General features: G+C 41.1%; 1 protein-coding gene across 1 annotated transcript in view; it reads left to right on the top strand.

The window, feature by feature from the left end:
* Positions 1 to 14,749, top strand: part of cep104 (centrosomal protein 104) — a 243,452-nt gene extending 228,703 nt beyond the window's left edge. Inside the window, 3 exon segments of the mRNA XM_038821410.1 lie at positions 8,925 to 8,940; positions 8,943 to 9,014; positions 11,860 to 14,749. Coding sequence (XP_038677338.1) covers positions 8,925 to 8,940; positions 8,943 to 9,014; positions 11,860 to 11,996 — 225 coding nt within the window. The 3' untranslated portion in view covers positions 11,997 to 14,749.
* Positions 14,750 to 15,033: the final 284 nt, after the last annotated feature.

The following is a 15,033-nucleotide window of genomic DNA, read 5'->3' as shown; positions in this document are numbered from 1 at the left end:
TAGCGTGCGTTGACTTTGGACTTACTTGTTCTGGTGCAGCTGCTAGGCAGGTGTCACCTCGCTGAGAGCCAAGGCCAAGAGAGCGATTCTCTCTTGGGGGCTTCTTATACCCAAAAGGGGCTTTGCGTGCTTTTGGGCGGGCCTTGAACTTGGCCCCAATTAATTGGACCGCATCTTGATCATTCCTATCGATTTCCTCCAATAAAGGGGTGGGTGCCCTGATTTCTGGGCGGGTCCTAGGTGGCTGTTGGCCTGCTTTGTTCTAGTCTCCTCTAGCACCGGGTTGTCTGCCTTGGTATTGTTTACTTAAATGTTACCCTTTTGTCCCCGGAGATGGCTCATTAGTATGGTAATGGCTTTGCAGTATTGGTCTTGTCTGGGAGCTACAGTTCCAATCAACAGACAAACCTTGCACCTGCTTGCTTTCTCAGTATTGTCCATTTTCCCTGCATTCTTTGCAAAGTGTCCATTTTGTAATCGGGACGTGGCCATCCCAGATGACTACACAGCGGCAGATGAATAGTCAGTGTGTGAGGAGGGGGGGCTCTCTAATATTGTGTGTTAAAATGAGGTTCCTGTCTTCCGCGGCAGATTTCATGTCACATCATCGGTGAGGGGCCTGGAAAACCGGAAATCTTAATCTCGCTGGAGAGAACCTCATTTTCCGATTGTGGCCAAATCTTTCCATTCTCAAAATCGTCCCCAATATGAGGGGAATGGAATTAATGACTGATGGTAAGTGCAGGATGCTTGGAAGAAACGGATGACTTATTGGTTTGTGGTTTTCATTCTACCACTGTGGATTTCTCTGCTTTTTGCTTGGATGCAAGAAGATAGATAGTGAATTAGATGGACATTCGTCTTTTTTCTTTTGACAAGAAATTCTTACGTTCCTAAAGAGAAACAGCTGAAGAACTGACTTAATTTTTCAACCATAAGTACACAGTGGCATAGTGGTTAGCATTGCTGCCTCACGGCACCGAGGTCCCAGGTTCAATCCTGGCTTTGGGTCACTGTCCATGTGACGTTTGCACATTCTCCCCGTGTGTGCTTGGGTTTCATCCCCACAAGCCAAAGATGTGCAAGTTAGGTGGATTGGCCACGCTAAATTACCCCTTAATTGGTAAAAATAAATTGAGTACTCTAAATTTATTTTTAAAATGTAAAATAATACCTATAAAGCGCCTAGTTACAGCAAGGAACTTCAAAGAAATGAATGACTTGAAGTACAGTGGCAGTTTATGTATGTGCAACATTTGGTACACACACAGTGGCGTTTAGTTCTACAGATCACCATTACATTGATGATTCAGTTAATTGGATCAAATCTTGTATTCCATAGCTCCAGTGTTTTTTGCTCTTTCGTTATAATTGGCATGCATCCAGTTGTTGAAATCCGATTAGAAGTGATTTTCTTCAATTGAAGCTGCTTAGATTAGTGCCAGTTAGAGCAAGGTTGGTAGTACAGACATCCAATTTGTGTGTATGGAGTTTTTTCCGTTCCTGGCACGTTTTGCGCAAAGGTCCTGGCTAAATTAAAATGTTTGCGCTTTCTTTGTGAAGAATTTGCTCAGAGAATCCTTTTTTTAAATAGATTTAGAGTACTCAATTCATTTTTTTTCCAATTAAGGGGCAAAATAATGTGACCAATTCACCTACCCCGCACATCTTTGGGTTGTGGGGGTGAGACCCACGCAGACATGGGGAGAATGTGCAACGTCCACACGAACAGTGACCCGGGGCTAGGATCGAACCCAGGATCCTAAGTTCTGTGAGGCAACAGTGCTAACCACCGCCACCATGCTGCCGGCCCCCTGCTCAGACAATCCTAATGATTAGTAAAAGAGTTAACACATTAAAAATTTATAAAATTCCACCCATCCTCATTGTCAAATCTGATAATGAATTGCTGGCTGATCAGAGACTTCAAAAGTATATGGAGACATGCTGGTAAAGATTTAGAAGTTGAGATCAATTGGAGCCCCTCAAACTTTCAAGAAATGTGTTCAGTGAATGTAACATTCACTGTTTTCACTGCAATATGATTTGAGGCATCGGTACTGCTACCATTGACTGCACTGAGTTTTGTTGGGCATGTTACCCTACATGATTGTTATTGCCCAGGGTGCAGTCTCTCGGGTACGTGTTATAAAATTTTCATACACTTGAATTTACTCATCGTTATAATCAAGCAGTTGGTGAAAGCAGCAGTGGATTACAAGGTTCAGCAGAAAGGTTACTCAAAAGGTTTGTGTTGGTGAACATGGAATTTGCAACAAATGCATGACCGTAAACTGAAATGAGAGCAGATACCCAGAATAATTTAAACAATGATGAGATGAGGGAAGCAAAGAGATTGTAATTGATATGCCAGCATGACAAGAAATGGAAGAGTGAGCGCCCTGGACCATGGGGTGAAATTGAGGGCGAACCAATTCTCGATGCCCGCTGCTCCATTCTTTTGAAGAAACTAAAGAATAGAGAGAAATTATGTGCTTTTTCTGTATTGCCATCTCTTTAGACAATTCTAATATTTTTGTCTTGCATCTAATGTAAACTAATATCTATAGTTTGCAGTCTTATACTCCATAAATGAACTCTGCATTGATAAAATCATATCCACTTGATGCAGTGGTCAACTGGAATAGGTGACACCTCAGCCCCCTTTTAAATTATGCGACACTCAGTAGTTCAGGGACTGTCAGAAAGTTATTTGAGTATACGTGTTCTCTGTTCCATTCTAGCATCTTCAGCCAGGCAGACTGTATGGGCTGGAAATGGGGAGGAAGCTGAGGGGCTGCTTTGAGGTCAGGAAGCCCAGAAGAAGTGGTTTCTTCAGGTCTTGCTGAATTTAATGAGCATGGGGACTAAGTGAGCATTTATTTGTCTCCCTTTCCTTACCACAACAGTCAGATTAAGAGGCCTGCAGCGCCTTTCAGTCTGGGAGGGGCGTTTGGGAGATCAGAACCCACAGCAGCACATGTTTGAATCATAGTGTTCATCTAAAGCAAGTAGGAATAGCCACTGTTGCTCGTTATGCTTTCCTTAATTTGCTCTGTTTTAATTACCTTTGCTCAAGAGTCGCCAGGTATCTTTTTGATACCACCACAAGGTTCAAAACCGAATACTGATCAAAGACTCGATACACCAGTTAGTAAGTTTGAAATCAATGCACATTTCTTTACACACACAGTCAATTATTACTCATGCACAAACTCTACTCACTAAACTGCAACTACTACTAAGTAGTATAACTAACTACTATAAGCCTATACTTAGCTTTGGGTGCCCACTCAGTCAGAGGAACAATGGCCGTTGTTCGGTTCTGAGACTGCTGGCTTCGAACTGGTGTAGAATAGTAGCTAGGAGCGTAGCGTGCGTTGACCTTCGACTTACTTGAAAAGAGCCACGGCCAAGATGAAGGTGAAGAAGAAGAGAGCGATCTGTCTTTGGCGACTCCTCTTTATACCCCAAAGGGGCTTCGTGCCCTTTTGGGCGGGCCTTGAACTTGGCCCCAATTAATTGGACCATATCCCAATCATTTGTATTGATTCTCTCCAATAAAAGGGTCGTTGCTTGATCACTGGGCGGGTCCTAGGTGACCGTTGGCCTGCCTTTGTTTTAGTCTCCACTGGCGCCTGGGAGTCTGCCCTGGTACCGATTGCTTAAATGTTTCTCTTTTGGCCCCGGAGATAGCTCATTACTATGCTAGTGGCTTGTAGTATCGGTTTTGTCTGGGAGCTGCAAGTTCCAATCCACAGGCAAACCTTGCACCTGCTTGTTTCCTTAGCACTGTCCAATTTCTCCCTGTACTCTTTGCAAGTGTCCATTTTGAAATCGGGACATGGCCACCCCAGGTGGCTACACCACCCATTCAGGCCTCCAGCGAGTTTACATAGTTGAACACACAGGTTCCCAGCATGCTTCAGGCACACTTCAACTCGAGTCTGTTAAACATTTTTATTATGATGCAACTGCTCATTACATTACATTATCTAAATTGCCTCTCACCTGATAGTATGTCCTTTATTTTTTTCAGTTGATTAAAACATCTTTCTTTCTTATCAATGCACACATTTTCCTTTATTGCAAAACAAGAAAGCCCAAGTGACCACATTGTTGTGTTAAAATAGCTACGTGTGTATAGCAATTTGTCTACTCATAGTTTAATTTATACATCTATTTGAAGTCTTGACTATTTTATATAAGGATGAAAAATTTAAATGTTCCATATTATTAAATCTTTCCTTTAAATAATGTGCTCAGCAATCAGAAGCAGGAAGGGTGTCAATGCTTAGGGGTCAGTAGCAGGTGGCTGGAAAGGATGTGCTGGAGGATCTCTTCCATTGGGGAGTTCTGGTATAATAGGTGTCCAGGCTACTTCCTGATGAGAACTAATATGAAAATACCTCCTTGGTATTTTTATATGTAATAGCTGAGGCACTCAATATTTTGTATTTGTTTTCTCAAAAGAAGAGTATATCACCAATGTTGCATTAGAGGAAGAATAGATAGGATAAAATAGATCAAAAGGCACTGTTTTAAAAAGTGCTCAAAGTAAAAATGTCACCCATTTGAGGTGGAATGTATCCTAAGTTGTTGTCCAATCTTTCAGTCTTCCCTGGATATGGACATGGTTCCATACAGGATGGAGGTTGCAAATGCCTGTTGAAAAAATAGAGGGATGAACCTCGTAACCACAGGCTGTGTGAGCCTAATGTTCGTGTTGGGGGAAGGTCTTCAGACCACGGATGACAGAGTTCATCTGTTAAAGCAAGTAATATCAAGCTTTGAGTTTCTTTGATGAAGGATTGTATAGGGTTGATGAAGATTAAAGCAGTGGATGTTCTGCATTGGACTTTCAAAAGGAACTTGGCAAATTACCACGTAATAGACTCCTTCGCAGCATTGAATCTTATGGGATTAAAGGGGTTACATGGATATGAAATTGGTAGTGGTAAACAGTTGTTTTCAGGTTGGAGAGACATATACAGTGGTTTCCCCTGGGCGTCGATATTGGGATCATCGTTCTTCCTGATAGAGACCTGGAGTTGAGTATAAAGGGCATAATTTTGAAGTTTCAGAATGGCACAAAAAAATTTTTAATACGTATTCAAAAACATAAATAATCTGGGGGAGCATTCTCCCCAACTCTCAATTGTTCAGTCTGTACAGGTTTTTCCCCTTTTTCACCCCGTCTCCCAACAAACAATTCTTTAAACATGGTTGTGAACAATCCCCCCCATGTCTCAAAACCCTCCGCTGAACCCCTCAATTCAAACTTAATTTTCTCCAACCGGAGAAAGTCGTACAGGTTCCCTAGCCAGGCCGCCACCCTCTGTGGTGTTGCCGACCGCCATTCCAGTAAAATTCTTCGCCGGGCAACCAGAGGGGTGAAGTTTTGTTGTCTTTGTCTCTGGAGAAAATGCAGCAAGGTTTTGCTAGGTTGATTCCTGGGATTGCAAGACTGTCATATGGGGACAGACCAAGTTGGTTCGGACTATATTCATTTGAGTTTAGAAGAGTGAGAGAGGATCTCGTGGAAACTTACAAAATTCTAACAGGATTAGACGGCGTAGATTCAGAAAAAATGTTCCCGATGGTGGCGGAGTCCAGAACTAGGGGTCATAGTTTGAGGATAAGGGGTAAACCTTTTAGGACTGAGTTGAGAAATTTCTTCACCCAGAGGGTAGTGAATCTGTGGAATTCACGACCACAGAAAGTAGTTGTGGCCAAAATGTTGTGTAATTTCAAGTAGGAATTAGATATAGCTCTTGGGGCTAAAGGAATATTGGGGGGGGGGGGGGGGGGGGGGGGGCGGGATCAGGGGATTGAACTTGATGATCAGCCATGATCACAATGAATGGCGGAGCAGGACCAAATGGCGTCCAGCCGCTAATCTCTGTTTCTAAATGGGAAAAACCTTTCCTTATTTTTTTTAATATAAGAGTCTAACTGTTAATTGAAAAGCTGTTTTTATCCTTCGATGTTAAGGGGATTAATCCTGTGTTAATAATAAAGTTTGTTTCAATATAAAAGATCCATGGTTGTCAGTGGAATCACTCCTGGAACAATGTATCCGTTCCTCACAGTTTATACATTGAAAAATTGTTGGGGTGTTGTTAGTTTCTAATCCCCTCTCACTCTTCTAAACTCCAATGAATATAATCCTAACTGACTTGGTCTGTCCTCTTATGACAGTCTCGCCATCTCAGGAATGAGCGTCGCAAACCTTTGCTGCACTCCCTCCATAGCAAGAACATCCTTCCTCAGACAAGGACACCAAAACTGCACACAATACTCCAGGTGTGGCCTCACCAATATAAATGGTGGTTCCCCAATATACATTGGGGGTCCGAACCGGGTACCGTAGCATAATGTTACAATTTGAAAATCAATGCGGAGGAGCATAGCACTCCCGTTCAGAAATTAAAATGAACCCTCAGTAATGATAAGAAATCTTTATTTACAATTCTTTGTTTTTCTTCTGGATTTTTAAAATCTCTGCATTTGATTCTATTGTTCTTCATTTCTGTTTCTCTACATATCTCAGTAAATTTGCATTTTGTTGGGGCACAGAGAGTGCTAGTTTTTTAATGTGCCTTTGTGCAATCCTTCCCGCCTTCAGCGGGCAGCAGAATAACATTGCACTGGAATTTGATTTGTGCATTAACATGAAAATGTTAATTGGTAAATGAACACTCATGTAGTGGCAGAATTCCAAATAGATATTTGTAGTAGTTATTAAATTTAACTTCCTCCTTGACTAAGTAGAAAATAAATTATTTGCAAATGTGTTTTACTACAGTATAACTAAACTTACTGGATCTTTTTTCTCACCATTCACAGAAGCAATCTGGCCTGACAGTGTCTTCAAAGACATCATACAGTGTCTTTGATTTGACCAATGCAAGTTGATGCATCTGTTAATAAAATGTGAGAAACCAAATAAATTTAAGTAATTTTCAATTCAGAAAGAGCTTACAAACATTTATTTAAACCAACCCGTTTGACTTAAATGGCTTCTCCCCTATCATGATCCTCCTTGAATGGACTCTATTCCAAAACCAGTGTTTGATGTAACCTAGGCATGTGAAGCTAGTTTTTAACCTATTGTGCAGCTTGACCGAGTTGGAGAAGCCAACACCTTGCTAAATCCCCATCTCACTTCAACTTGTGCCATTTCTCTGATTCCCTGAACTTCTGCTGAAATCAGTTAGTTGAAAGAACCCCTGTGGAAATTCAATCAATGGTTTCTTCTCAATTCTAGTGAACAGTTGTTACCTCTTGCATTCGGTTTTATCTTGATTTATTACCATCTCCAATTTCAAATTGAGCCCACGCATCTCACCCATTGCTAAACATTCTGAAGAATCTTTTACACCAGACATTTTTTGGTCAAATCCGTTGTACAGTCCTCTAGGGAAAATTAGAGCTAAGCATTTAAGCATGATCTCAGAATGCATATTTTTGCACAAGGATCAAATCTGCATCTCCCCCAATGAGGGTTGTGGCATGAGGAGTGAATAGAAAATATCACGATTGAGATTGATTGACCTCTGTTTTGTGAACATATGTAGTGGTTAGGGTCCAAGACGAGGGACGGTTATAGATCAGCTATGAATTAATTGAGTGGCAGAGCAGGTTTGAGGGGCTGATCGGCCTACTCCTGTGTCTGTTCATAAATGGCGTCCTCATTATGGGTCGTTTCTTCACACTTAGCAGTTCCAGACCGATCAAAAGAAAGGGATTGTCCGCTGATAAGCAATCTCTCACAACTCTCCTACTTCAATCTCTGCTGGAGGTTTTTATAATTTTAAATTTATTTGGTATTTTACTATTGCTCTAGTCATTATCATTTGCAATTTAGTGTGGCCAATCTACCTACCCTGCACATCTTTGGGTTGTGGGGGCAGAACCCAAGCAAAAACAGGGAGAATGTGCAAACTCCACACGGACAGAAACCCAGAGCCAGGATCGAACCTGGGACCTCGGCACCGTGAGGCTGCAGGGCTAACCCACTGCGCCACCGTGCTGCCCCCTCCCAGGATTTCTTAACTATTGTAATCACTCAAACTAAATCAGCTTCATATCACTCGGATGAACTTCCTAATTTGCCTTGTCTATATTTTAATCTTATTGGTATTGTTCACCTTGAATATCACCTTTTTCTGACAATATGAACTCTGTTTTGTAAGGATAGATTATTGGTTAACCAGTTTAGAAAAACTTCACATCACTCTGGCTCCTACTCTCCAATGTTGTGCCTGATGGCACCATAAATATTGCCGGTCCTTCCATTTTGGTTGCATGTTTATGTTTAATAAATCAAGTTGAATGAATAAATATTTAATATTTTTATGAAGCCAAGAAAAATAGAAGAGGTTATGGCAAAGATCAGTTACAGTTATTTCTAGAAAGTCAAGACCATAGCCTTTTGGAAATTGCAGAAGTGATAGTTACACTGTAAATAATTTGTATTTATCACATGGAAAAAAGAAAGAATACTGTGACTAAGCAGTGAAAATAACAGATTTTTGACTATTTTCGATTGAAGAGATTTGGAATTGTGTTCCTGAAAAGTATTTACAATGGTCCAATTTATTATCCTGTAGAAAGCTTTAAATATACATACGAATATTTCATAATGTAACAATTTTAAGGGACAAAAATGTAAAGTAAGATATGATGCTGCTGTTTTCCGCCTCTACTCCATTAAAGATGTCGTGTTCCCCTGAATAAAGCCATGGCTTTGTCCATTGACAGGAAAAATTAGGCTATCTGGCAGACGTGCTGACCTGCTCGCCCTGTGTGGTTTGTGCAGATTTCAGGAGAGGCCCCGTCTGCAGCTCTGCTCCACAAGGAGCTGCTCACTGGACAGATTGAAACTAACAGAGACCTCCTTGTTCTTCCAACCTTCCTAGGCTTGGAAAGTGCATCTCATGGAAGAGACGGCTGTAAAATGAACCCTCGCAGGATGCAGACGTTACAGAGGGCCCAGCAACTCCAGCACGGTAAAATATTTTGTATAAATCAGTCGCCTTAAGAGTCAGATTTTAACCATTTCATCAATTTGAAGCATGTACATGAGAGCAAAATGTATATGCTTCCTACAATCAAAAGGATTTGTGTAATGACCTGGGAATTTTCTTGTGTTGCTGAAGAAGGGCATTCTGATTAAAATGTCTGCTGCAACAGTCGTTTTACAACTATAAATCCAGTAACATAGTGAAAACAGACACTTTTGGCTGTGGCTGGCTCGTCCAGCATTTATTATTCATCCCTCATTGCACTCGAGTAGGTGGTGATGAGCCGTCTTCTAGAATCACTGCAGTCCATGTAGGGTAGGTACACACAAAGTGCTCTTAGGGAATTCCAGAGCTTTTACCCAGCTTTGTTTTTGTAATTTCCCCTTTGGAAAGAGTGGTGGAGGATTCCCAAGCCGATTATTGGCCCATCTAACCACATTATGGATGCTCCTTCCATAGCAGGATACAACTAGTGGAGAATTTTCCCCCATTGTTCCAGTTGACTCCAGTTTTACTTGGGCTCTTTTTTAATTTAGAGTAGCCAATTCTTTTTTGTTCCAATTAAGGGGCAATTTAACATTGGCAGTTCACCTACCGTGCACATCTTTTTGGGTTGTGGGGGTGAGATCCACGTAGACACAGGGAGAATGTGCAAACTCCACATGGACAGTGACCCAGGGCCTCGGTGCCGTGAGGCTGCAGTGCTCACCACCGTGCTGCCGCCTTACTCAGGCTCTTTAATGTTACACTCAGTCAAATGCTGCCTTGATGTCGCACTCGGGGGCAGCACGGTGGCGCAGTGGGTTAGCCCTGTTGCCTCACGGCGTCGAAGTCCCAGGTTCGATCCCGGCTCTGGGTCACTGAGTTTGCACATTCTCCCCGTGTTTGCGTGGGTTTTGCCCCCACAACCCAAAGATGTGCAGGCCAGGTGGATTGGCCATGCTAAATTGCCCCTTAATTGGAAAAAATTAATTGGATACTTTAAATTTAAAAAAAAGAGAGCAGTCACTCTCATCTCATTTTGAGCCAACTAACTGGCTTTTATAAACTATATGTAGATGGGGGTTCAGTTTAGATCAGATATTACATTGGAACTGTCTGCTACAACAAAGCCACTGGCCTTCCCTTTATCTCTGATTTCAATCTGACAAAGTACAATGAAGACAATATACATCTTCAGATTTCTTTGAAAATAGCTCTAAGCTAACATTGTTTTAACACCATTGACAAGGTGTTGTATAGGAGGCAGTTAAATAAGTGCCCCTGGGTAAGATACTGGCATGGATAGAGGATTGGCTGACTGGCAGAAGTCAGAGAATGAGGTTAAAGGGGTCTTTTTCAGGGTGGCAGCCAGTGACTAGTGGTGTGCCTCAGGGCTCAGTTTTGGGACCACTTTTCACAATATACAGATGATACAAGGAAATGCAGAGGGACAGGTAGTATTAAGGAAGCAGGGGGGCTGCATGAGGACTTAGACAGGCTAGGAGAGTGGGCAATGAAGTGGCAGATGGAACACAATGTGGCAAAATGTGAGGTTATGCATTTTGATAGGAAAAATGGAGGCATAGACTATTTTCTAATTGGGAAAAGGCTTTGGAAATCAGAAGCTCTGGTCAGACCCCATTTGGAATATTGTGAGCAGTTTTAGGCCCTGTGTTTAAGGAAGGGTATGCTGGCCTTGGAAAGGGTCCAGAGGAGGTTCACAAGAATTATCCCTGGAAAGTAGAGCTTGTCATTTGAGGAGCAGTTGAGGACTCTGGCGAGGATGTTCCCACTAGTAGGAAACATTAGAACCTGAGGCCACAGCCTCCGACTCCAAGGATGATCCTTTAAAACTGAGGTGAGGAGGAATTTCTTCAGCCAGAGGGTGGTGAATCTGAGGAACTCCTTGCCGCAGAAGGCTGTGGAGGCCAAATCACGGAGTGTCTTTAAGACAGAGATAGATAGGTTCTTGATTAATATGGGGATCAGGGATTATGGGGAGAAGGCAGGAGAATGGGGGTGAGAAACACATCAACCATGATTGAATGGAGACACAGACAGGGCTAAATGTCCTAATTCTGCTCCCATGTCTTATGGTCTTATAAGACTCATCTTTGTCGACACGGAGTGCCAAGCAAGCAAACTGAAAAAAATCCTGCTGCAAGTTGGTAATTAAATTGAATGGTATAGCCTAATTCGTTGTTCAGTTCCAAATGCATTGAAAGACCTTGTCGATGGGGATCCATCCACAGACAATAGCAGCAATTGTCCCGCCGATCATAGACAGTACAAGATGTGTATTTAAAATCTTTAGAAATAGTGAGCATAACTAATTTTAACTATGTGTGTGACAGCCAACATGAAAAGATCTAATGATCTATAATCAATAAAAATGCTTAATTTTTGACACCTGCAATTCGGTATAATGTTCCCCAAGGAGGCAACCACTAGTTTGCTGAGTGAGTGCACTAAACTTGCCGGTCAGTGGCCTTAGTGCAGAAGAATCCTTTTGACCCTGGTTTATAATTTTTCTGTTTCCAAGCCCTATCACAGTTAACTTGGCTCACTTTAGCTCCCTAATAACTTAGGGACTTGGAGTTACACTGCAGTTACATTTTTTTGCTTTTTCCATGATTTTTCTTTTGTGTTTACTTTTCCTCCTAGTTTTTCTTTGGCCATGTTACAGCTTGGCAACTGTTATTGTGAGGCCTGATTTAGCAACTAGTACAAAATTCACCAGCTTATCTCAAGCAACTTGATATATTCCCCCATTGAAATAAATGATAACAGTATGAACAGAAATCTTCAATAAAAGCAATTAAATGTATTTTTTTTTTTATTTGAACAGCAAAGTCTGGAACTGTGGCTACCTCTAGGCCGGGCCTGGCGGGTGTTAAAGGACGTTCCCCATCCTCCGGCAGCAAAATTCCTGCTCCAAGAGCTGGCTTAAACAAAACAACAAGCATGAATCCAAGCCGACGATGAAGTCGCAGCACCCAGAAGACAAAATACAGCAGCAAACCAAACATAGACTCTGCATCATGAACACTGAACTGTCGGATTGTAATGTCATTTATGAACCCACACAGGACTGAGAGATAATATGATGGGTGCAAGGCTGCCCCTTGAACAGAACATGCGGCTGACTGATTGGAGCCATTTTGCTGTCTGTGAAACATCCATTCCATCCAGGCTAGACTCCCAACTTAATTCCTTAAAGCATTCCATTGGTACTGAAGAAGTTTTTTAATGAAATGATTAAGCATCATTTAAAAGAAAACAGCACTGTAAAAATACAAGTTCAGGAGTTATTTCACAGCCCATTCACGTGTTGTGTTACAGAAAATTTCAATTTACTGAATTCCATTGTTTCCCCATTTGCTTTCCATTCATGCAAAAATTTCAGAAGAAATATGAACCCACTATTGTGGATTGATCAATTACAGCAGTTTTTAGCATATATTGTTGATGCTTATGCAGAATTATTCCTTTTTAAGCTGCCCATATAAATAATGATTTTATTTGCGGCAGAATATCACGTGGTTTGTTGAGGTGCTGCATTATGAAAATTGGACTTCAGTTCAGAGATAAAAGAATGCTTTTGTCCAAATGTTTGAGTAACTTGTAGCCCATTAGGGAATTGAGCTCATCATGACCAGATCAGTCATTCACTGTCAGAGACTGAAAGCTAGGGCTTCACTGCAAAAAATTATCCCTGAAATAATTGGTTATAGCAAACTAATTATATGCAATAAATCTGAAGCAAACACTTCTGTGAGTCTGACAGTGGAGCTTAATTTGAGATAGATTGAGAAATGCTGCCATCTGGAACTCCCACTACAGTTCTTTCATGTATCTGTAGCCTACAAGTCTGATTGCTGCTTCTATGTGAATAGAATCATTTAGAGTGGAGTGAGGCGACATAGCTTTGCTTCTGTAAACACTTAGCAAGAAAAATATTGATGGTACAAATGCATTAGGGAGACCCATGAGGGAACTTAAAGGACTGTTTTTTTAAATGTTAAATAACTTCATAGCTGAAGTGTTTAGTAAAGCATTAATTGGGAACAAAAGCAAACTTAGAGCCCATCTGATTTTTCCATCTATTTAAATTGCACAATGGTTATTAAACACCACCAAGCACAATGTGGGAATGAATACTTGCCCAAAATCTAGAATCTCAAAGATGTGGCAGAAAATCGTCACAGTAAATTCCCGAATAGTGAAGCCTTTGAATCTCAGCATGTTCGCTTGCAATGCTCACCACTTGTTGAAAATGATTCCAGAATCCCAACAATTACTTCCCAAATTATGTTGGGGGCAGCTTTGCCCCCAAAAATCATGTGTTTAAATGTTCATGACATAGTTTAGTAACTATCAAAGATTCTGGGTGGCATTGTGTTTTTAACACATCTAAAAATAAATGACAGTTGCCTGTTGGCTCATATTTGTTGGAAACCACAAAACCCCAGTTTAAAGATGAAACTGAAATGCTTTGGTTCTTGCATGAAAAATTTTAATATTGTGTGAAATGCTATCACATAGCTGGAGCAGAGAATTTTTTTAATTTACTATTTTACTTGATTACCAACTGTTGCTGAATGTTTTGAGCTGTTCAATATTGCACCGTGCAAAATTCCGGTTTGTAATGTAGGGAGGAATGCAAACAGTGAGAACAGGGTTGCAGCGAAATGGGGTATATGGTTTCCAGCTTGGCAAAGGCCCAAGCAGAGAAGCTACCTAGCAAGTGGGCCTTGGTGCTTTGTGCCCAGCCCCCTCACATTGGAGAAAAGGGGAGGATCAGGTAGCAAGCACATAGAGAATGGAAAATGGGAAAATATCCTCCCCCAAAAACCAGGTGCTATCGGGCAAGTCTTCGGGTTAGTCTGCTGGTCGGCAGAAGACCCTAAAACCACTTCTCTGTGCCGAGCAGGCCAACTGCAGTGGTCGGCTTTCCTCATCCAAATTCTGGGCTCAGGCCTCTGCCAACAGGAGGCCAGCAGTAAGGTATTTATGCTGAGACCTCAATCCAGGCCTGACCCCACACCGAGGACAGAGGAAGGATTTGCATCCATATTAGCAAAAGTAATGCAGCTAAGTGCTTAAAAAGTATGGTGAAAATGTTTAAAACCTGCAACTGGCCAACCCAAAAATTGCATGAATCCTAAGAACCATCAAGAGTAATAAATACATGGGCAGCCTAGACAGGTGAACTGTATTTAAATATTTCTTTTATATTTTTGTTAGCAGGTAAAAATGCTTGTTTTGGACACAAAATCTATTGTGGTCGAAACTGTGCTAAGAGTGAAATTAGGAAGGATTTTGCAGCTTCGTTACCTCAACCATAGTACCACTCTGTTCCCCATAAGCCTGACTAAACTTATTTGGAAACTAGTAAAATTATAAACCAACTATTAACATATCTCCATTGCATAAGGTCTTGGGTAATTCAGGTTAATCTTATTTTTTAAGTCCATGATTCAAAGTATTTTGACAAAACTGAGTGAACTATTTGTCAGGTTTGGGATTTTTGTAAACAATGTATATGATGACAAGTACATCAATTGAAGAGAGCGAGATTGGCCATAATTTGTTCCTAATTCCAAGTGTGTTTAGTTTAAGAATCCAACAGATTTTTCATTTATTTTTTGATGATTTTTTGTACATATCCTTGTTAAATATACATAGTTTCATATTTATTGCTATCTTTCCTGAAATACAGATTATTCCTCCTTCAATTACCAAGTTCAAATTTTGTTAAAGCAGTTTCTATGAGGACATATAATTTGCATTCTCAAGCACACTACACAGCTGTTGGCCCTGCTCTTTGAGGAATAGGGTAATTTTTCTCCATTCTTTTTCTGTGCTTATTTTCACCTTTACCTTCCTTGAAAGTGTTGAATTAATGATGGGGTACAATTTTTTATAGCTGCAGGTGACCGTCCCATGTCTTGCCCAAGTGAACATTGTTCATGTATCCACCAGTCTGTCACCCTTACTTGAGTACACACTTCCGGAAAAG

The sequence above is a fragment of the Scyliorhinus canicula genome, chromosome 16, assembly GCF_902713615.1.
Source record: "Scyliorhinus canicula chromosome 16, sScyCan1.1, whole genome shotgun sequence".
Taxonomy (NCBI): domain Eukaryota; kingdom Metazoa; phylum Chordata; class Chondrichthyes; order Carcharhiniformes; family Scyliorhinidae; genus Scyliorhinus; species Scyliorhinus canicula.
This window is presented reverse-complemented; position numbering and strand designations above follow the sequence as displayed.